General features: G+C 55.3%; 1 protein-coding gene across 2 annotated transcripts; it reads right to left on the reverse strand.

Annotated features, from left to right (window-relative positions):
- Nucleotides 1-1,336: 1,336 nt before the first annotated feature.
- Nucleotides 1,337-20,929, reverse strand: ELP6 (elongator acetyltransferase complex subunit 6). Of its 2 annotated transcripts, none has more exons than XM_064445279.1 (7): nucleotides 20,793-20,929; nucleotides 14,962-15,040; nucleotides 13,253-13,323; nucleotides 6,269-6,399; nucleotides 4,315-4,507; nucleotides 2,791-2,937; nucleotides 1,337-2,206 (listed from the first exon to the last, which is right to left on the reverse strand). In XM_064445279.1, the coding sequence occupies exons 1-7, from the start codon at nucleotides 20,844-20,846 to the stop codon at nucleotides 2,078-2,080; spliced, it is 804 nt and encodes a 267-aa protein (XP_064301349.1). In that variant the 5' UTR covers nucleotides 20,847-20,929; the 3' UTR covers nucleotides 1,337-2,077. The 2 variants fall into 2 exon arrangements, with proteins under 2 accessions (XP_064301349.1, XP_064301350.1); XM_064445280.1 differs by lacking the exon at nucleotides 20,793-20,929 and adding an exon at nucleotides 20,544-20,652.
- Nucleotides 20,930-22,599: the final 1,670 nt, after the last annotated feature.

The following is a 22,599-nucleotide window of genomic DNA, read 5'->3' on the forward strand; positions in this document are numbered from 1 at the left end:
AGAGCATGCTGAAATACTAGGCTGAAGCTGCTGCTGTTGGGAAACAGGGTGCAGGCAGCACTGTTCTGTAGAGCAGGTAAAGGCAGCTGTTTCGGAAGGGCCTTGGATCCCAGGGAAACATCCCCCTGCATGGGGATACTGGGAGTCTGGGTGCTGCTCCTGCGTGGTGCCAAGCCCTCGCCCGCCGGCGACGCACTGACTCTGAGCCCAGGGCAGCTTCTGGTCTTGCTTGGATGCAGGCATCGGTTGAGCGCAGAAAGAACCAGGCAAAAGCCACCAGCAACATTGCACGGTCACCCTGCTGATCCTGGAGGAGGGAGGCAGAGCCTTGGAGCAGGGCTGCTTTGGGATCTCTCCAAGGGGGAACTGACCATACAGGTATTACTTCAGTTATACACCATTATATGCTCATTACAGGTGTATTTTAAGAAGTTGTAGCTGGGCAGGGGTTTGAGCACACTAAGCTCTGGTCCTGGCTGCTTCCTTGCTGGCTGCTGGGCTGGGCGCACCAAGCACAGCCGGCACGCCACCCTCGGCATTCAGCTGCCTGCCTGGGCTGCGCAGATGGGCAGCTCGGGGCTCACCCTGCAAAGATAATTTGGACCCGTGACACTCTGGGGCTGGGCTCAGGCCCAGCAGGCGCTACCTGAGCCTGGACGTTGGGAGGTTGCTGAGCGAGGCTGGGCCAGAGACACAACTCGGTGCTGTCCGTGGCAGCACGGAGAGACCCATGAGTTATGTCCCAATGTAAGAGGGTGGAGTGATCCTATAGCACACGTGGGGCTTGTTCCCCCTCCTGCGTACCTCGCCACTTGCCACAATCACCTGCCCAGTCTCCCTGGGCTGCTATCAATAAGCAGCCATGGCCTCCAAGCGTGCCAGGGCTCCCCAAACTCAAGCCGAAGGGGACTGTTCCCAAACCTGTGGCAGGACGGGTCACTGAGCCGCGCGGCATTTCTGCATGGAAAAAGCAAGAGGTGGGGTAAGAACCCCACTGCCAGGGTTGTTACCCTGGCTCTGGAGCTGCAAAGGACCTGGCAGGTCGTTCTCATTTCTCACAAGTGTGCGGGATGTTATCTATCTCCCACTACAGCCAGAGCATCTACCAGGAGACCCCCAGGTCTGAGCTCTGCTCCTGGGACTGCCCTCACGTCTGTGGGGAAGGACGCAAAACTGCCTCCTCACCCAGGCTCAGGAGATGCCCATTTTTCTCCCTCTGCCAAAGCAGCCTGTCAGGAGCAGTTCCCATCCAGAGATCCACAGTTACTTAATAACTGTGCCCTTATCTAATTAAATTCCGTGACTATCAACCCCCAAAAATGCTTCAACACAGGCAGATCGTACAAGTGCTAGTACTGATTTGTGATCAGGAGGCAGTGGCTGAGACAGAGGCTCGTGTACAAGCGTCTGTCCATCACCCACACAATAAACAGACACACAGGGGTTTCATGTGAAAAGAGGGGAAGTAAGAAAACAAAGCGCAGTATCAACCAAGCAAGGCAGCCTTCAGGTCTTACAGCAGCAAGGCGAGGGACTATACATGTAGCTATAGATTTTTTAATTGTGTGGAAGCTGGGAGTTGAGCAAATCTCTGCTGTGCCAGAGCTGGGAGAAAGGTAAGAATTGCAACACCCTCCCAGACCATCCCTGACTCCACCCGCTCTGTGTCATCCCGTTAAATGCCAGCGGGAGGGTGGGGTGATCCCTCCACACAGCAGCGCCTGGGCGCTGCCAGTAACACACTGACAAAGGTGATGCACACCCCGCCCTTGGGGCACCCCCCCCTACTTGTATTTACACGCTCTAAGGGCCATTCTTGCAAGTTTTTGCTCTTCCTTTTGGCCTGCGTACGTTGGGAACGGGGTGGGAGGACAAAGGGATGCAGCAGGCTCTGGGCAGGCTAATCCCCTCATCGGGACACAGTTCAACACGCGTTTCAGCTTCTCTTCCTGAGTCAGGTTGCTCCTGGAAGGAGCTGGTGACAAGCCAGGCTGGTTTGGTGGCACAGCCAGTCTAGAGGTCCCAGCTTCCCCGGCCTTGCTCCGCGTTGCTCTCAGTGCTGTGTGGTATCGCAGCATCACAAGACTGCAGCTGACAGCCCTCTAGCGAAAAAGGTGACATTCTTGTCCTGGATCTTATACTGGTAGATCTGGACATGATCCGGTTCTGCCGTCAGCTCCAAAGACACTCTCCTGATTATTTTAATCTGCAAAGGAAAAGGAAGAGGAACATCACTCCTTTGGCTGCTCCTATCACAGCACCCTCAGCCCCCACATCTCTTGCTGGCCTGCAGGGAAGGGGGATCACTGATAAAACCACCACCGTAGAGCTGCCTATAACCAGTTCCTTTGGTGGCAGCCCCTGTTGAGACACCACGCTGTAACCAGGCCCTCCCAGCCCCAAAGAGATCGCTACGAGCCAGGCTGAGACCCACCAACAGGATAGTTTAGGGAAGCTTCCCAGGAACTAGATATTTTTCTTTGCCATCATCTCGGGGCGGGAGACAGCCTGCACTGTAGCTGCTGTATAAACCCTTCCCAGCTTTCAGGGGTGGGGGATTCCCCAGGACATCCCTGAATATCCCCGCAGAAGCAGAGTCACAGCCGTAAGAGCCCAGGTGCTCCAGCAGATCCCGGTGACCCCAGCAAGGCTGCCTGTTAGTCCTAAGCCGTGCTGCAGACCAGGCTAGTCCTGAGCCGTCGGAGCAGGTCTCGCCTCCCCTTGGGCCTGCAGGCAGTGCTGTGTGTGACGTTAACACCTGCCGCCTCTCCGGGCTCTCCTGTGCATTACCTGCCCATGAACATCCTTGCAGAAGCCGGTCGCCAGCCCCTCCACCCACAGGATCAGGTCGCTGTGATGACACAGGGAGTTCGCAACTAGTTCGTTTTCCTCGTCCTCCGAATCCTCGTTGCCGTGAACCAGCACCACGATGTTTCCCTGGAGCGAGAGCACCAGACAGCAATGAGCCCCTGGCTGATTCCTAACCCGCTCTGGGTACGGAAGCAGAGATAGCCACAGGAGCCTGCACAAATGCCCTGCTAACTGAGCTACTTAGACATCCCCCAGCATGGCAACTGGTTCTGACCTAAAGTCCACTGGGAAAATAAACAGCGGATACGTATGCACATCTCTGAAACAGCTTGCTGTATATTTATTGTATATACACACACATATTCATAATATGCAGCCTAAAAATACATCAAGCCTTTGTTAAAAGGCAGCTGTCTAGTTAAACCAGTCTGTCAGGCCACACAAATGGCAACTCTCTGAATGAATTCAGAACAGCTAAATAAAGATGTGGCTGAAGAGCCACAGCCAGAGCTGTGATGCTCAAACCTTCATAGCTCCCCCAAGGAGCGCAGAGGTCCCCAGTGCAACACCAGCTCTGTGTAAAACGCATCCCAATAGTCTCTGTCTCAGCCCATGTAGGTCACCAGGGACTTAAAATAACAGGGAATTGCCAATCAATTAAAATGTACTTTAAAGCCTCAGAACGTCTTAGACGGAAATAGAAACGTGTTAGCATGATTTATCATCTTTTTTTAGCTGCTTTGGAGGTAAATATTCTCAGCAAGCAGAACATCCCCAGTCAGCATTTACAGCACAAACACCCTGGCACCATACAAAGTGCAGAATAACAAAACCTGACGCCGTCTACTTTATTTCTCACTCAAGCAGAGAGGGACGTGGCCAGGGTGGGGGATGCTGCAACGTAAATAGCAAAGCATGGATGTGACTGTAACGATTTTTGGCTGCGATGCTCTCAGAAGTTAGCACATCGCTGGGGAGATCTTTGTAGAAGTGCTGCATCCTCACACGCCCTTAGAAACCAGCCGGTGCAACACACAGCAACACTGAAAATTGGTGGAAGCAGAGACTCGCGGCCCCTCCAAGCGGACCTTCATCTCTGCCCCTGGCAAGACTCTGCCCCTCACTACCGTCATAACCCGTTTCTTTCCCTGCCCTCCCACATGCACACAAACATGGGTGTGCACAGAGCTCTCTGGGGAGCCGGGAGCTATAAGAAACAGTATTTTACACTTCAGAGCCCTGCTCACACGTCAAGGACAGCCAGAGCCCCTCTCCAGGCAGCACCTCCTGGGAGACGAGTTACAAAGGACCCTACACAGGTACTCCAGGGACTGGCACCCCCCCGAGAGAGGCCCTAGAGCAATGATTTGAATTTTCTGGACAGCCAAAGCCTTCCGAAACCTCATCATGCACAGCTGGAAAAAGAAAAGAAAGCCAAGCTGTGTTCCAGAGGCTCTTTTGTGGACGTAGCGTACAGGACGCAGCACACGGAGGGAGCAGTACCTTCAGCTGGGAGCACACGGCGACTCTGCAGTAGTGGATGAAGTCCAGCACCGCCACCGGCGCGGCACCCAGGCTGAGCAGGACGCTGAGGTCGTCCACCAGCAGCACAGGGCCCTTCCAAGAGTCGCTGCCGGCAGGAGTCAGGGACGTCCGGACAAAGTCAAACAAGGCTTTCAGGTTGGAAGCACTCTCACTGGAAGAAAGAGGTCTTGAGGGGCTTGGCCCATGCACACATTGTGCGTCCCCCTCTGACCCACTGACCCAACGCAGGGAACACGAGCCTGCAGCATCCCTGCTGTCCCCACTGCTGTGACAGTGACCAGGCCCTATGCTTCCCCACAGCCGCTGCTCCTTTGCTTGCCTGTGTGCAGTGAAACCCTCGTGCCCTGCTCCAGGGACCACAGAATAATAGTTTGGGTTGGAAGGGATGTTTAGAGGCCATCCAGTCCAACCCCCTGCCATGAGCAGGGACATCTCCCACTAGATCAGGTTGCTCAGAGCCCCGGCCAGCCTGGCCTTGAACACTGCCAGGGATAGGCATGCACAGCTTCTCGGGACAACCTGGGCCAGGGTTTCACCACCCTCATTGTAAAGAATTTCTTCCTACTATCCAGTGTCGATCTCCCCTCCTTCAGTTTAAAACCATCACCCCTTGGCCTATCACTACAGGCCATCTTTCTTACAAGCCCCCTTTAAGCCCTGGGAGGCCGCAATAAGGTCTCCCCGCAGCTTCTCTCCCCCAGGCTGAACAACCCCAGCCCTCCCAGCCCGGCCTCGCAGCAGAGGGGCTCCAGCCCCCGGAGCATTTCTGTGCCCCCTCTGGCCCCGCTCCAACAGCCCCGTGTCTGTCCCGTGCTGAGGAGCCCCGAGCTGGAGGCGGCGCTGCAGGGGGGTCTCACGGAGCGGGGCAGAGGGGCAGGACCCCCTCCCTCGCCCTGCTGCCCGCGCTGCTGGGGATGCAGCCCAGGGCATGGCTGGCTCTCTGGGCTGTGAGCGCACATGGCCGGCTCGTGTCCAGCTTTTCACCCCCCAGCACCCCCAAGTCCTTCTCCGCAGGGCTGCTCCCCATCCCCCCATCCCCCAGCCTGTCCTGACACCAGGGGTTGCCCCGACCCGGGTGCAGGACCCCACAGTTGGCCTTGTTGAGCCTCACACGGTCCACAGGTGCCCACTTCTCGAGCTTGCCATGCTGCATTGACACCCGCTCACCCAGACCCGAAGGGCTGCAGGGTCCCCCCTCACAGGGGTCTGCGGGGTTTCAGTGCCTGCCCTGGGTCTCCCCAGAGGCTCACCTAACCCAGCACGAGTCTGAAACAGCAGAGAGCCGAGAGCATACAGGAACAGGGCAAGGCCACAGCCGTCCATGCTGAGGCTGTGTGACCCAGAGGTGGTATCTTCCCATTTAACAGCCCTCGGTGGATTGGTTTTTTTCGATCAAATCATCAGGGACATGGAGAAAGTGAAGTGAGAATAAAAAGGAAAGCCAGCATAAATAAAAAATAAAAAGGAAAGCAGCACTCTTCTCTTGGATGAGAAAAAAACTCAGAATAATAAAAAAAGGAACAAAACTGCTCGGATGGTTTTATTTGACACAAACATGTTGAGTGCCAAAATAAATTTTCTCTAGACCTATAACATGCTTGGCAATGAGGATGGGGACAGAAATCGCCCTGAAATGCTGGAGAACGGGGACAGAATCCCTCTCTGAGCGGCAGGGAGAGGCACATCGCTGTGCTTGTCCTGCCCTGCACGGTGCCGCCAATTCCCTCCCCTTGGGTGCCCAGCCGCCGAGCCCTTGGGCCCCGGAGGGGAGCCCAAAGGGAGCCCAGCCTCAGCTGTGGGCTTCACTGCCGCTCTCGGCGTCGGCCACAGTGGCAGGAGACATCTGGGGGCAAACACTGTGTGCGGGGGGCCCTGCTGAGCCCCAGCAGAGCCACCAACGGGTCAGTTTTACCTTATAAACTGGAGGGGACTGGGCTGTCCCGACTGCTCCTCCTCCTCTCCAAACAAGAGGTCAAGGCAGGACTTGAGGCCTTCCAAGAAGACAAGCTGTCCCCGTTCTTTGGCAGCTGTCAGACTGACTCCCTCGAGAGAGGAAAACATTAAGTTGCAGAGCAAACGGCTTTGGAGGAATGGTACAAACAGAACAAAGCAGATCGACATCTGGTTTTTATCAAGTCTTATCTAAATGCGCTAATAAAGTCAACGCCGCAGCGACTCCCGCACAGGGGGTGCAGCAGGCGGTTCTGTTACGCACGCTGGTGGGCGCATTCGTTCCCCTGTATTTTACCCAGAGGGAAAAAAAAAATCACTGTGGTTTGGGGCTCAAACACCCCAGAATTGCTCCTGGGAAGACAGCAGCATCATTGCATGGGAGAAAAGCAGCTTCTTATCCGGAGGCAGGGACAGGATGGGTACAGGCTTCTCCAGGCTGCCCCAAGGACCCTGCTGTGAGCAGTTTCTTCACCCGCCTCTCTTGGGTGGCAAAAGCCTTCGGTATTCGCTATCTCCAAATCATCACTGTGGCAATAGCGTCTCCCCGGCACAACCCACGTACCTGAATGAGGCACGGCCTGGACCTGGAGAACGCCGTGAGCTGGGCACCCCGACACTTGCACAACGCCCGGGAGAGAGCAGCGTGGCCGGGGCTCCCATGGGAAGCAGCCTCAGCCCTGACTCCCCTTCGGAGAAGGAGGGACCGTGACAAACTGCCCAGGGCCACGACTCCTTCCCTGGAGACATTCACCCCCCGCCTGGACGCGGCCCTGTGCCCCTGCTCTGGGGGTGCCTGCTCACGCAGGGGTGGGACGGGGTGAGCTCCAGAGGGCCCTTCCAACCCCGCCACTCTGTGATTCTGTGATTCTGACTCAAACTGAGGTTTCCAGCTCTCAGCCCTGCTTCACAACAAGGCCGACCTCAGGAGCCACATGCTGGGCACGTCCAGCCCCAATGGAGGAAGCCCTGGCAGAGTTGCATCAGACATGTAGAAGACCGCAGCTGGAGATCTAGTTCATGAATTCCTGTCTCATCCTCCTTTCTTTCATCAGAAAGGGTTACTTTTGCGAACCATTTTGTAGCTCCTCAGCTTCCTGGTAACTGCACAGTCCACTTTTCAGGAGAAAACCTGGTACCTGTTACTGACACGATTGTACAAATATCTCATGCACCATCTTCAAACCTCGGCCAAACTGCGCAGCTCCCGGCAGGAAGAAGCACAAATTTGCTCTGCTCTCCGGTGTGGGTTGCTTCCCACATTTCACAACAGGACTGTAATTTCTTAAAATGGAACCAGGGAGCATTAATGCCAAGATCCGCAGCGTCTCGGCCGCCTGGAAACAGGGCTGTTGTGCAACGCAGCAGGTAGGTGGACAGGATGGCGACATAGACAGTTTACAAAGAGTTCAGGAAGGTTTAGCTCAATGCAGTATTGCTTGACAGGCAGAACTGGTGAGCCAGAGGCCTGGAACCAGAAACAAGGATCCTGAAAAAGCAGTTCCCGTATCCCCAGGAGAAGACATGCCATCGGGATGCTGAGAGATTTTGCACCCTCCAAAGAGGGTGGCTGAGCAGGACTGGTTAGGAACAGAGGCAAGTCCTAGGGCAGGAGCAGGAGCCCTTACCTTAAGCCGGGACTGGCTTTTGCCTGAAGGCTGGAAGAAGCACACACCCGCAGTGCTGCTGCTTTTGACCAGGAACTTTTTAAGCATCACAGAAAATACAGATTTTTACTTATTTCCTAAGCAATGGTGCTGGGAGCTGCAGGACACTTGAGCACAGAGTCTGTTTGAGCCACCAGCAAGGGGAAGGCTCGTAGCAGCTCTTCCCCCAGGACCTCGAGCACTGAACAGCGCTGTGCTTGGCACTGCCCCAACACCTTCTTTTGCAAAGACCTTGGAGGTTTTCCAAGCATTTCCCAGGCCTCACGACACCCCGAGAGCCACCGCGCTCTCTTTGCTCACACGCGAGCGGGAGATGCAGCAAAGCGATGTGTCCACTTCTGCCTCCTGCCCTCTCTTTTCACCTGCTCAACCTTCCTGTTATTCTGACATGAAAATCTAAGTGCCAACATTTCACACACCCCTTCTCTTCCATGTATTTAAAAAAAAAGATTGTAAAGCCACATCTTAAGCATCTGATCACTGAGCCAATCCCTACAAGGGCCCAGTGGCTTTGTGAGCATGGCATTTCCACACGAGGACCTCCAGAGAGAAGGTCTGGGTAGATAAAGAAGTCGTCCTCTCTGGGAAGATTAACCCTGAGCTCCTGCAAGCCTTATCAGTTGCCACACGTTCAGTGCTAATGAGAGGAAAGACAGATTTCCACTGCTTTTCCTCCCAGCTGAACTGCGAGGGGGAGAGCTCCATTCATCAGGGCTGCTGCCAGAAAAGGCTGTCTACGGCAATTAGAAAACAACGGATCAGAGGCAACATCCTCCATCATGGCCAGGGGATACAAGCATCCTCGACTAGCAGAGGCTGCTCCGGGGAAAAGGCCATCTGACGCTCACCTACCTCAGATCCAGTTTTGAAGGGCAAGCTTGGGGCTGATTTATTTTTCCTGGTCTTCCACACGTGCTTCTGGGAAGAAACTGGTCCCACCTGCCACGCAAACCCCAGGACGGAGAGCTTCGGGCAATGCACCAGCCAGTGCTTTTGGACATACCCCTTTTGTTTTCAAGCGCCCTCTCAATAAATGGCATTAACCAGCAAGTCTTGCAGCACACTCTTGCCTCATCTAATCCGCATTGTCTCTTGTCTTTTCCCCTTCTCCCAGGCAAGCCAGGAGCAGTAATTCCCATGAATGAGACTCGTTCTCGCTGCCATACCTCCCGCCGGCCCCGAGCCCAGCAGAGGCTGATGTGGGCTGCAGGTGGAGGGATTCGGCTTTTGCAGGTGATATTTGCCATGCCAGAAAGCAGGGCAGGAATGGAGTGCTAAGGACAACTGAAAGCATACACCATGGAAAAATTTCTAGCCAAGGACAGAAGAACCTTTATGTGGCAGGCCAGGAGCGGCGAACAGCCAGCAAATACCTGACGTGCCCTAAAGCAGGGCTGGGTTGTGTGGCAGTCTCACAAACCTCCTCCCCTGGCGAATTTTTGGAGTCCACAGGACTCGGCACTTGCTGCAATGCTTTGCTACAGCACTGGCTAAATTCACTATTAAGGTCAATAATTCAGAAACTGACTTTAACTTTGCTTCAGCCATTTCTTCCCGCACAAACAAACTCTCAATACTTCAGATCAGCAAGAGAACAGTGTCCCCTCTTTAAAATGCCCAGCAGCTTAGTGCTGTTACACCAGGGCCTGCCTGGCGTACCGAGAGAAGGGCCACAGCGTAAGAAGGCGGCAGGCAGGGGTAGTGTACTCGTGGGTCAGAGCAGGAATTCAATCCCCTCTGTGCCATGACATTCCTGGGTGCACCCAGCAAGCCCAGTCTCATTTTGCAGCTGGTGAAGCAGGTCCCAGAGAGACAGCGTTGGATGGAGACCTGGACTCACCCCGCTGCAGTCATCTGCCACAGCAAACCTCTGCTCATCTCTCAGCTAACAGCCCGCTTGCTGTAACCTTGGGAAGCAGCACAGGAAACACCAGGACAGCTCAGAGACGGTGGAAAAAGTGCTCCAAACAGCCAAGGGCACCTGCCTGACTGCCACAGACACCACACATGTCCCTGCTGCAGAGCCACAGTGCTGCAGAGCACCCAAACAGCCTGCATTACCAGCCCTGAAAGCTTTCATTATTTCACAGCACCGCGCTCCATTATCGCCAGGAGCACACAGACATTATCTCTGGCAATCTGTCATTTATCGACCAAGGCCAGAAATGCTTCTGAAACAGCAGCTCGGTGTGGCTGGGGCTGCGAGCTCCACAACGGAGCGCAATTGTTCTCATCTGTCCGTCCGGGATGCTGCCAGCTGGGCAGCGTGGCAGCCCGCCGGCCTGCCAGCAGTGATGTCCCTTCAAACCAGAACCGCCACTCGCCACTGGCCATTTCATCAGGGAAAGCGAAATATTTTCAGGAGAGAACTAGTAACAGGGCGTGCAAGGCACCCGTTGTTATCTCAAACAGCGCACACAGCCGTGGTACAAAGTGCGACGATCGGTCATCAGGCAGCCGGCCAAAGTCTCTTCGCTAGTACAACTACCTGGAGGGGAAAACAGAGGCGACCAGGTGATGTCCTGTGGTCTGTGATCTCAGCGCCGGGACAGGGGAGCAGGCAAGCAGGAGACCAAACGGGGACAAATACGTTTAGCCTTTAAAACAAACCAAACATTGTACAAATGAGGGTGGGAGCATCGATCTGGCAAGCTGCTCCCGTGCTATTAGTCTTGCTACGGCCTGGCACGTTGTCTACAAGGTCACGGCAAAAAATATTAACTGTCCCTTAAAATTAGGTGCGGATCCTCATGAAAAGAGTGGGATTTGCAGAAAAGGAAAAGCAGGAAGCCAGTATTGCAGAGCCAGCACAAGCACAAAAATCCAGGGAAGCTTTTTCCTGCCAGTGAAAGTACATCACTGCATTTAGCTAACACATAAGGAACTGGATCTGGACTGGTAAGACCTGGCAACACTGTGGGGAAGCAGCACGGCAGGTAAGCATTACTTCAACTATGTATAAATATTCAGTATAGCAGCCAATGTACGGTGATACAGGGACCAGATCCACAAAACATCGCTGTAAAGACTTGTATAATACGACCCTTGCCCCAGGCCCCTTCCTCCCAGGCCTGGGACCACCCTGTTCCCAGCAGAAACAGGAGCATCACCAAGTTACGAAGCCCTCCCAGCTGCAGTCTTTCATAAGTGTGTAATCTGCTAGGAATGATTATCCACGTGAGATTTAAGCTGTGGACAGGATAATGTAATGCAGGTGGATGCCCATGGGCCAGATTCTTCCAAGCAGTTCCTGGAGGAACTACAGCCTGACCCCCTGCAACTCTCTGGCCAACCCAGAGAGCCAGGCAGCTGGTCTTGAGCTCGCCACCGAGGGAGAGGGGATGGGAAGGGAACAGCCGGTCATGCCGCGGAGCGTGCAGCTCACCTAGCTGCAGCATGACGCAGCTCAGGCACTGCCTGAAATCGGGGCTTGCTGCAGCCATGTAAGTGACATCCCAGCTGGTCTCCAGTACAGATCTACAGCAGCAAATTCTTAAGCAAGCCTAAGAGTGGAACTACCCTGTCAAAACCCACCTTTACTGAGCCTGATGTATTCACTGAGGCAAAGGAGGATTAAAGCAAAGAGAAGATCTTATGGAAACTCAGACAGATGTAAATAAGTGATGTTACGGCCTCCGACTCCTCAGAGTTTTGGAAGAATTCACAACAACCGACCGCACGGGCACCTGTGAAGTTATAACGTAAGACTGACTCAGACTTGAAACCAACGGGACAGGGACAGCTCATCGCTGCAGCCAAATGTAATCACTTCTCCAAACTCCCCTGGGCAAACTGTATTGGTTTTTTTTATCACCTCCCTTCACATCAGTAACCTTTTTGTTGAAGCATCAGACAGCAAATCATTTCGATTTGCATTGCACGTGTGCTCCAGCTAATCCTCATGTTCTCTCCCTTCTCATTCCTCTCCCACGAGGGAGATGACAACAGCACCTATTAAAAGCAAACACACAAGCTGTGCACTGGGAAATTTCACCACATTAGGAAACACACCAAACAACACGATTCTGCTTTTAGAGCAGGCAAGGATCCACATGTAACAGCTGAATCTCCTACCTACACCGGTTGCTATGTCCTGTTTCCTGTCCCACTTAACAAGTTCCCCCCAAGACTTCCTCCTCTCTGCAACACGAAGAACTATTCAGTGCTTGCAGAGGCTGGTTTGCTCAGCAGTGGGAATTTGCTCTGCAGGGGAATCACATGTTGAGTATCTCACAGAGTTAAAGCTCCACGCGGAAATGCTTCGTTTGCTGGGTCCATTTTATTTTACTTAGGTCTGAGCTCTCAGACCATCAATCTGCTTTTAAAAGGTAAAAACTGAGTAGTAAATACAACCAGTTATTTAGCAAGCATTGAGACTCAACCCATGTTTACAGTGGGGAATACACAGTTAATGCAAAATCTGGTTCTTCAACACCTGAAAATCTTTATAAGCAGCAGCACTGCTGGGATTTCCCGCAGAACCAGAGGAGGGAGGACCAACGCAAGCCCGCATCCCTTCGGCCCTGGAAGGTCACCTGGACTTCACAGCCAAGAGGTGCAGCTTAAAGCCAGAGCTCAGACTGATTTGCTGACACTGGGCATGACCCTGCCAACTTTGCTTCTCCGTTTCCTCATTTCAGGGTACACATAATCCTCGCCTGACTCACCATGGGAAGGAAATCTGTGAGAACATACTCAGCGCTTGTGGCTCCTCAGATGCCTTGAACTGATGGCTCGAACGGAGGCCAAAAGAGGTGTACAGCTGTCCTGAATCTACAGGTGGTTCGGCCCAAAGCACTTCATCACCATGTAACCACGGAGACAGAAGACAGTCACCTCAGGACCTCCTGCGCTGAAGCGCCAGTGCATCCTGCAGGCGTACAGAGCCCCTCGGGACACAGGCACCGCAGGGCTTTTCTCCCCAGAGCACTAATGCAACTACACCTACCAGTCTGGGCCTGCCTGGGGAATGCTGATCTCCAGAAAACCTTTCAAAGCGCAACAAAAGCAAGCAGCCATTCAGCACTCTCCCCTCTCTGGGGCAGAGCCCGGTGGGGGCCTTGCAGTGAGCCCCATAGCCAGGTTTTTGCCCTATATCACACCCCGTCTCCAGCGAGAACTGCTCTCCATCCCCTGCCGCAGGAGTGCCAATCCTGACTGCCCCCATCAAGATCTGGAAACATTTGCTCACATGCGATTCCTGTTCACTGTTCTCATCCCTTTCCACCCAACAGAAACTACCCAGACCTGTAATTATTAACTGACGCCAAGAGACTTACCAGCTTCTGTGCTACGATGTTATAGTGACTGAAGGACTGGAGCAGGGCCACAAAGCAAACCTTACAGCCAGCTGGGTGAGGAGACAAAAAGACACGTTATCATTTCATTTTTTGCAAGATGCCATTATCAAAGCACATAAATCACAGCAGCCAGGCTACAGATCTGCCTGGAAAGGTCTTGAAGTGAGCCAGGACGAGGCAGCCCCTCGCTTGCTCGTGGCTAGGCTTTCCATTTTCACCTTTCTATAGGATTTCCACATTAGGGGAAATGTTAGTCAGTTTAAAAACAAAGGGAAAGAACAAGAAAAAGATGACATAAAAAAAAGTAGGAGGCCCCTTTTCTGTCTTGTGCCATCCTGCCCTGGGATCTCCTGGCACTGTTTGCTGGTACTACTGCAAGGAGGCCAACAGCTGACCACGACACAAACTACTGAAAACACTGATGTGCCAAAAATCCCCATTTCGGCTCTTGTAGGGCAAGTGACCTTGACTGCAAAAAACACACAGAACAAGCAATCATGACAAAGACACCTCACTAAAACATGATTTTGGAAAAGCCGGCATGTGACAACCTGGCCTCATGGTTTGGGTATGAACAAAATCAGCGTATTTGTTTCTCCCTGCTGGAGAGCAGGACGTGGATTCCGAGTGGAATAAGTCAGTGGCCCCAGCTGAGCCTTCACAGACCCCTCAGGAGCTCCCAAAGATTTTGAGCACCAAGTGGGTACCTGGACAACACAGGGTGCTACAGACACAGCGTATGCTGGCACCCAGGTCCCAGGGTGGAAACGAGAGGGTGGCAGCAAGCACACCTGCCTGAGCTGCAGTCACAATCCCAAAGGGCTTCCTAACCCCAAGGGTGAGACTTTGCCCAGGCAGACGGGCAGCTCCGCGCAGCAACTCCCAGGACAGGGCTGCAGGTCAGCACGTTAGCAGAGCCGAGGGGACTTGGGCAGACCCTAAGGCAGTGCCTCGGCAGGGCTGTTCCTCTGAACCATTCACACTGGCAATCACTCGCTCTCCATGGGCTTTCCTGCGGTTTGACTCTGTTCCATTACGTAAAACAAATTTTTAAAAACAAAGCAAAGCCATAGCTGAGGAAGTGGCGGTTATGGGGGGTGGGATGCGCTCAGCTCCACCACCTGCACAGCATGCTGAGCTAGGTTTCAAGTCTGATAGGTGCCAGATTTGCTGGGCTGGCTGCTTTGCCAGCAGGAAGCTGGAGGAGCCCGTGAGTCCAGCACTGGCTCTGCAGGGGCTGGTAGGTTACCCACAGGTGAAACTGTTAGCAGAAAAGCAATTAGGCAACTTGCCAGGCTCTTTGTTTGTTTCTCTACTCACTACCAGCTTATCTATTTGTTAGTTGTTCCAGATATTTTTAATTATATTATAAAACACCTAGCTCGTGAAGGAATTACAGTGAACACCTCACTCTCAGATGTCCGTGTGATTTACAACTTTCACTGCACTAATGACGAAACGAGGTGCACAGATATTACGGGATGTACCCAAGGATATAGAGCAAGTGCCAAGAACAAGTCAGGGCTGGGATCCATAAATCCTGACCCCAAAGCTTTGCGCAAATCCGAGGATGCCTCACGCTCTGCAAAACCAGCCTCTGCTCACATGGAAATGCTTTAGGCTGAAGGAACCTCCAAGGAGCAGGCAAAGGCAAGCCCTCGCCTTGGAGAGTCCTGCTGCTGGCTTACCTCTGAGATAGAAGGAGAGGAAATGGTGCACCAGGAAGCTACCATCTGTTCTGGTGTCTCGCAGCAGCGTGAATTTACCCTGAAAAAAAAAAGAAGCAAAATAACTTACCAAAGGAAGATGAGGGTACAAACTGCTCCCGGTTCCATCTTGGCAGACAAGACGTCTGCTCAGGCTAGGGGGAACTGCAGGTATTAGAGAAAGAAGTGGACAAGCAGCGCTCCAGCCACCCGTCCGTTTACAGAGAGATGCCTGCGCTTCCTCTGGACACAGCCCACGGGGAGGCATCAGAAGATGCTGAGTTCACTGATTCCTGAAAGACGTGCCCGCCAGCTAAAAGCCCTTGTGCCAGACTGAGATCCCAGCTGGACCCCCACGCTCTGTGCCCACCGAGAGCCACCTCCTCACACAGAAACACCCAGCTGCTGCAGAGCAGCCCTGAGCTTTCCAGTGCCGGCACATCCAGAGCACACACATATCATAGAATCACAGAATGCCCTGAGCTGGAAATTAATTCTGTTCATCAGTGCACGCTTGTTATCAGTACTAGCCTCATCAAGGCGTTTGTTTCCATTAAAACCTTAGCCAAGATGTTTCTTTAATCAATACAGATCATAGAAGGGCTGCTTTTAATCACAAAGAACATATCAATGCTTTTCTTTGATCTATTACGAGAAAAAACACCCTTTGCAGCACCAAGCAATCTACCTACAGGCAATTCACAAGCCACCTATCAGAGTTAACTCCCTGACGCCTAAAACGTGTTCCAAAGCAGTGCTAATGGAACGGCAAACACTGGACATGTCTGCAGGGAATGCAAAGCAGAAGTCAGGGTACAAAAGCGCTACTCTGCATCATCCAGAGAAAACTCTTTTGCACCCGAAAAAGTGGTTATGTCACTGTGGCCCCTACAATAACAGGAGGCACCGCCCCAGGGAGTGTCTCACCAAGATGCACCCTGCATGGCTAAGCCTGGAGGAGTCTCTGGGTTCAAACAGCACCAGCTCAGAGATTCAGTGGTTTATTTTCTGCAGGACTCCATCACCTTCAACTCCTCTCTTGCCTGCAACGGCCCCCTGCTTGAGCAGGCTGAATCACAGAATCCCAGACTGGCGGGGGATGGAAGGGACCCCTGGAGCTCACCCCGTCCCACCCCTGCTGGAGCAGGCACCCCCAGAGCAGGGGCACAGGGCCGCGTCCAGGCGGGGGGTGAATGTCTCCAGGGAAGGGACCCCACAGCCTCTCTGGGCAGCCTGTGCCCCTGCTCTGGCACCCGCACAGGGAAGGGGTTTGTCCTCATGTTCAGGTGGAACTTCCCATGTTCCAGCTTGTGCCCGTGGCCCCTTGGCCTGGCGTTGGGCACCGCTGAAAAGAGCCCGGCCCCATCCCCCTGACACCCACCCTTCAGATATTTACAGGCACTGATGAGATCCCCCCTCAGCCTTCTCTTCTCCAGGCTGAACAAGCCCAGGTCTCTCAGCCTTTCCTCACAAGGGAGATGCTCCAGCCCCTGATCCCCTTGGCAGCTCTGCGCTGGCCTTGCTCCAGCAGCTCCCTGTCCTTCTGGAACTGGGGGGCCCAGAACTGGACGCAGCCCCCCAGGTGGGGCCTCACTGGGGCAGAGCAGAGGGGGAGGAGAACCCCCCTCGCCCGGCTGGCCACACGCCTTTCCATGCACCCCAGGGCACCGCTGGCCCCCTTGGCCCCAAGGGCCCGGTGCTGGCTCAGGGTCACCTCGCTGCCCCCCAGCACCCCCAGGGCCTTCTCAGCAGAGCCGCTCTCCAGCAGGTCCCCCCCAGCCTGTGCCGGTGCGGGGGGCTGTTCCTCCCCAGGGGCAGGACCCCGCACTGGCTCTGGTTGAACTCCATGAGGCTCCCCCGGGCCCAGCTCTCCAGCCTGCCCAGCCCTCGCTGGATGGCAGCACGGCCTGCCGGCGCATCGGCCGCTCCTCCCACCTCGGTACCGCCAGCCAACTTGCTGCGGGGACGCTCTGTCCCTTCGTCCAGGGCATTGATGAAGGTGTTGACCAGGGCTGGACCCAGCCCAGACCCCTGGGGAGCACCGCTAGTTACGGGCCTCCAGCCAGACCCTGCCCCGTTGATCACGACCCTCTGCGCTCTGAGGACATCCCTAGAGCCCCCTGGGGTCCATCCCAGGGCTCTGGTTAGGGCAGGGGAGGCCGGGGGAGCCCCAGACTCCTGATAGGGGTGTTCAGCCAGTTCTCAATCCACTTCACTGTCCACTCAATCCACCTCACTGTCCACCCATCTAACACACACTTCCTTAGCTCTTCTGTGAGGATGCTATGAGAACACCACCCCAAGTCTCCTCCCTCGCTTGCAGGCTCTCTCCTTTGCTCCCACATATGCTGCGCAGAACACGGCAGGATATTGTCATTCAGAGCATTCACTATTTCGCTTTTTCAAACCTTCCAGTTATCAACCCTTAAATCCCACCAACACTCACTTTGCTGTCACATTGCAGCAACTTAGATAGCACTCAAAACTCTTCATTCCTGACACTTAGATGCCCAGCAGGCCAGGGGTGGAAGCGTCCAAACCGTGCATCTCCAGAGGCAGCAGCTGAACCAAAGCACAGCTGGTGGAAGGAAGGAAGGCAATAGCTCCAGGAAGCTCCAGCATCCTGCTTGTGGCCACAGAACTGCCCCAAAGCCAATACCAACTCCAGAGCACAGCACACAAATACAGGAATTGGGGTTCTACCAGTTGTGTCGACACAAGGAGGAAAGGACGTAAAGCCAGCAGGAATCTGCGAGGCTTTCCAAGGTCTGCAAACCCCTATGGTCACGCCATCTTCACGCAGGTCCATGCACCTTTTGCATCCATCCCACAGATGGCATGTATCAAATTGTTTAGCAATTGGCTGGAAGAAACCAGGTCCCTGGAGGACCTGAGGGCGAGCGGCTTCCCCTTACTGCCAGGCAAGAGGAATTCTCCTGCCGAGGAGCAGGGGAGTCCTGGCCCCACCACCAGGACCTTGTTTTCCAGCATGCAGAAACCCCACAGGCCCCGATTTGCCACAGCAAATCACAGAACCATAGAATCATTATGCATGGTCTGATTCTCCTCCCCCTTCTGCGCATCCTTCTCATGCCCAGAAAGACACTACTGGGTATGAAGCACTTCCAAAGGCAAGGCCTTCCTGTAGCACCTTCTCCATCTGCCTGCCCCATCTTCTCCCTCCACACTCTGCTTTCACACTCTTTCCACCTGCAGGCTACAAGGCAGAAGCTGCAGCTACTTGTTAGAAACTGCCAAAATCCCTTGGCAGGGCAGCAGCGGGTGTCACAACCATCCAGGGGTGACATGTCAGATACACCCACACGGGCGGCAGCTTCATCCACCTACCGGCCCTGCAGTGAAGGTGTCTGTCAGCACTTTGAAAATGGCACAAGCCAACCATGGAGATGCAGAAATCGGGATGGCAGAGATGGGAAGAAGAGATTTGCAAAGGGCTGGTGCTTTTTAAGCACAGCGAGACACTGATTTCCAGCCAGGCTTGGCCAGATATCTCGGCACGCCCCAAGGGGAAGAGCCCAGCTGCAGACTGCACGTCTCTGCGCAGCAATCGGTGACACTGAGCGGTGCAGAGAGGGACTTGCAAAAGAATACTCATCATTTACCACCAGGTTAGCCCACATCGCAGTGTATGAACTCAATCTTCCAACTGTAGCTTCAGGAAACACAGTTCGTTCTGTGGCCAGCCATATACTGGTGCTACGCTACCGCCAGACACCTCGACAAGAGGAATCTGGGGCGTGCGGTGGGAGGTTCAAGTCCCTGGCTGATGGGAGAGGAAGAGCCAACTCAAATCTGAGGCAATTCCTCAAGCAGAGGTGCCTTTGGTTCAGCTCTTCTGTCGGGTCCTGCCCGGGCTGCCAAGCCAAAACTCAGGACCTGCAGGCCAATTCTCCTTTTGGTTTCTATTTCCTAATTTCCTATTTGCATCAAGGCGAGGCACCTGTCTCCAAAACAGGCTTGTGGATGACAGTATCCCCACTCGTCCCACAGCTCCACCATCAAACCCACCTTAGAGCACAGGCTCTGCTCTACCAATAGTCAAACTCCACCAAGGGCTCCCCACTTCGCATTTTACCTGTCTTAGAAACCCAATGATCAACCCACAGGAACTTGGGAATTTACACAGCCTCAGCTTATCATAGAATCATGGAATAATAGTTTGGGTTAGAAGGACCTTTCAAGGCCATCCAGTCCAACCCCCTGCAGCAAGCAGGGACACCTTCCACTAGAATACATTGCTCAGAGCTCCGACCAGCCTCACCTTGAACTTTTCTAGGGATGGGGCATCTCCCCGCTCCAACAGCCCCGTGTCCGTCCCATGCTGAGGAGCCCAGAGCTAGAGGCAGTGCTGCAGGGGGGTCTCCCCAGAGCAGGGCAGAGGGGCAGAGCCCCCTCCCTCGCCCTGCTGCTGGGGATGCAGCCCAGGGCACGGTTGGCTTTCTGGGCTGTGAGAAAGGTAGCTTCAGTCTTTCCTCTACAGAGAGCAACACTGCTACCACCAAGCCTCAGCAACAAAGTCCACCAGGTTTGCTTCCAGCCTTGAGGGCCTGACCTCTCTCCAGCAGCGCTGTCCCAGCTTTTCTTCCCCATCAGAACAGCTCTGCCTTGCTCTGGGCGAGCTGACAAGGAATTACCTCACTGGCATTTTCCAGCCCAGGTAGAAAGCTGCCCTACTCACCCTGTAAGCTCTGCAAGGACAGAAGGAGGGGAAACTCAGACCTACAAAAAATAAATGATCACCTCAAACACACTTTTATTATCTAAGCTAGTATCTATCAGGAAAAACATAAGCACTGTGTAACTTGCATGTATTTTATTAACTTTTTATCTGAAGTGCTTCACGACTTTTATACAGGGTGAGGGGGTATAGTTACAGTGTGATTACATTAGCATAAAAAATGGATGAACTGAATTAATTTACTGGCCTAAAGGAAAAGAAATCACAGAATCATGGGATCATTAAGGTTGGAAAAGACCTCGAGGTCCAACTCAACACCCCCAGGTCTCCTAAACCACATCCCCAAGTGCCACGTCTGCACGGTGTTTGAACCCCCCCAGGGACGGTGACTCCCCCACCTCTCTGGGCAGCCTGTGCCAACCCCTGACCCCTCTGGCAGGGAAGGCATTTCCCTCACACCCAACCTAAACCTGCCCTGGCGCAGCTTGAGGCCGTTTCCTCTCGTCCCGTCACTGGTGACTTGGGAGCAGAGACCAGCCCCCCCCACACTCCAGCCCCTCTCAGGCAGCTGCAGAGAGCGAGAAGGGCTCCCCTCAGCCCCCTCTTCTCCAGGCTAAACCCCCCCAGCCCCCTCAGCCGCCCCCCAGCACACTTGTGCTCCAGACCCTGCCCCAGCTCCGCTGCCCTTCTCTGGACACGCTCCAGCCCCTCCAGGCCCTTCTTGTGCCGAGGGGCCCAAACCTGAGCCCAGCATTCGAGGTGGGGCCTCACCGGTGCCGAACACAGGGGCACGCAACCTCCACAACACACCGCAGGGGACCACCGGCACCGGGTTTTACCCCCGGTTTTGCCGTTATTCACCCACCGGGGACCGAGGGCTGCGGGGCAGGTACCGGGGGAAGCGAAGGGCCATTCACCCACCCCGGGGGGAAGCGTGGGAAGGCCGCCGCCATGCCGCCCCCTGCCACCGCCCCGGGCCCCGCCCCTCCCAGCATGCACCGCGCGGCTTCCGGCGGACAGCGCGCACCGCACTACAACTTCCAGTGCGCCCGAATGGCGACCCCGCTCCTTCCAGTGCTGCCTCGCTCCAGCCCCCGCCCCCCCGCCCTCTCACCGTCTCCGGTCGTTGCGGGGACGCGTCCAGCAACTCGTTCAGCTCCGCGAACATGGCGGGCGGCGTTCTCGGATCTGACCCGGAAGCATTCGTGATGGCGTGTGCGGAGGGCCCCTCCTCGTGCGCATGCGCCGGGCGGAGTAGGAGGGCGCCGCCTGCTGGAGGGGCGGGACGCTCGCCTCACCCCGCCCTGTACCCCGCTCCCATCATGGGCCTGGGGCTCCCCCGGCCTCCCCCTGCCCTAACCAGAGCCCTGGGATGGGCCCCAGGGGGCTCTAGGGACGTCCTCAGAGCGCAGAGGGTCGTGATCAATGGGGCAGGGTCTGGCTGGAGGCCCGTAACTAGCGGTGCTCCCCAGGGGTCTGGGCTGGGTCCAGCCCTGGTCAACACCTTCACCAATGCCCTGGACGAAGGGACAGAGCGTCCCCGCAGCAAGTTGGCTGGCGGTACCGAGGCGGGAGGAGCGGCCGATGCGCCGGCAGGCCGTGCTGCCATCCAGCGAGGGCTGGGCAGGCTGGAGAGCTGGGCCCAGGGGAGCCTCGTGGAGTTCAACCAGAGCCAGTGCGGGGTCCTGCCCCTGGGGAGGAACAGCCCCCCGCACCGGCACAGGCTGGGGGGGACCTGCTGGAGAGCGGCTCTGCTGAGAGGCCCTGGGGGTGCTGGGGGGCAGCGAGGTGACCCTGAGCCAGCACCGGGCCCTTGGGGCCAAGGGGGCCAGCGGTGCCCTGGGGGGCATGGAAAGGCGTGTGGCCAGCAGGGCAAGGGGGGTTCTCCTCCCCCTCTGCTCTGCCCCAGTGAGGCCACATCTGGGGGGCTGCGTCCAGTTCTGGGCCCCCCAGTTCCAGAAGGACAGGGAGCTGCCGGAGCAAGGCCAGCGCAGAGCTGCCAAGGGGATCAGGGGCTGGAGCATCTCCCTTGTGAGGAAAGGCTGAGAGACCTGGGCTTGTTCAGCCGGGAGAAGAGAAGGCTGAGGGGGGATCTCATCAATGCTTATAAATATCTGAAGGGTGGGTGTCAGGGGGATGGGGCCGGGCTCTTTTCAGCGGTGCCCAACGCCAGGCCAAGGGGCCACGGGCACAAGCTGGAACGCGGGAAGCTCCCCCTGAACATGAGGACAAACCCCTTCCCTGTGCGGGTGCCAGAGCAGGGGCACAGGCTGCCCAGAGAGGCTGTGGGGTCCCTTCCCTGGAGACATTCACCCCCCGCCTGGACGCGGCCCTGTGCCCCTGCTCTGGGGGTGCCTGCTCCAGCAGGGGTGGGACGGGGTGAGCTCCAGGGGTCCCTTGCAACTCCTGCCATTCTGTGGTTCTCTGATAACATCTCGATAAAATTGTCCCCAAGATGAAGAGCACCGCCTGAGGACGATGACCCCAGAGTAAGAAGGATCTCGCCAGGATGAAGAACACATCCCCAGGGTTAATGTCTCCAGGGTGAGGAGCACATCCCTGGGGTGATGAGCATGTCTCCGAGATGACAACCCAGCCTACAAAGGCGTGTGTTGTCCTGCATTCCAGGTTGAGATGCCAGCTCTCCCCTCCACAGTGATGCCACGAGACTTGCCCAGAGCCCTAGGTCACCTCATTCAGAGCCGTGAATTAAAACTCCCCCTTGTCCAGATGGAGACCAGTGGCAATGGTGTCCCCCAGGGGTCCTTACTGGGACAGGTGCTGTTTATCGTTATCATCCATGACTTAGACAGCGGGACCATGTCTACCCTCAGCAAGTTTGCAGATGACACCAAGCTGAGCGGGGCAGGTGACCCGCCAGAAGGACAGGATGTCATCCAGAGAGACCTGGACATGCGGGA

The sequence above is a fragment of the Phalacrocorax carbo genome, chromosome 2 (assembly GCF_963921805.1).
Source record: "Phalacrocorax carbo chromosome 2, bPhaCar2.1, whole genome shotgun sequence".
NCBI lineage: Eukaryota > Metazoa > Chordata > Aves > Suliformes > Phalacrocoracidae > Phalacrocorax > Phalacrocorax carbo.

Bases quoted from the DNA above. Each gene is read 5' to 3' on its own strand.
- ELP6 (XM_064445279.1), bottom strand. From the start codon at position 20,846: ATGTTCGCGGAGCTGAACGAGTTGCTGGACGCGTCCCCGCAACGACCG. The intron at 15,041-20,792 runs GTGAGAGGGCGG...TTTTTTTTTCAG, and splicing joins CCCCGCAACGACCGGAGACG to GGTAAATTCACGCTGCTGCG. The intron at 6,400-13,252 runs GTAAGTCTCTTG...TCCTCTCTCGAG, and splicing joins ACATCGTAGCACAGAAGCTG to GGAGTCAGTCTGACAGCTGC.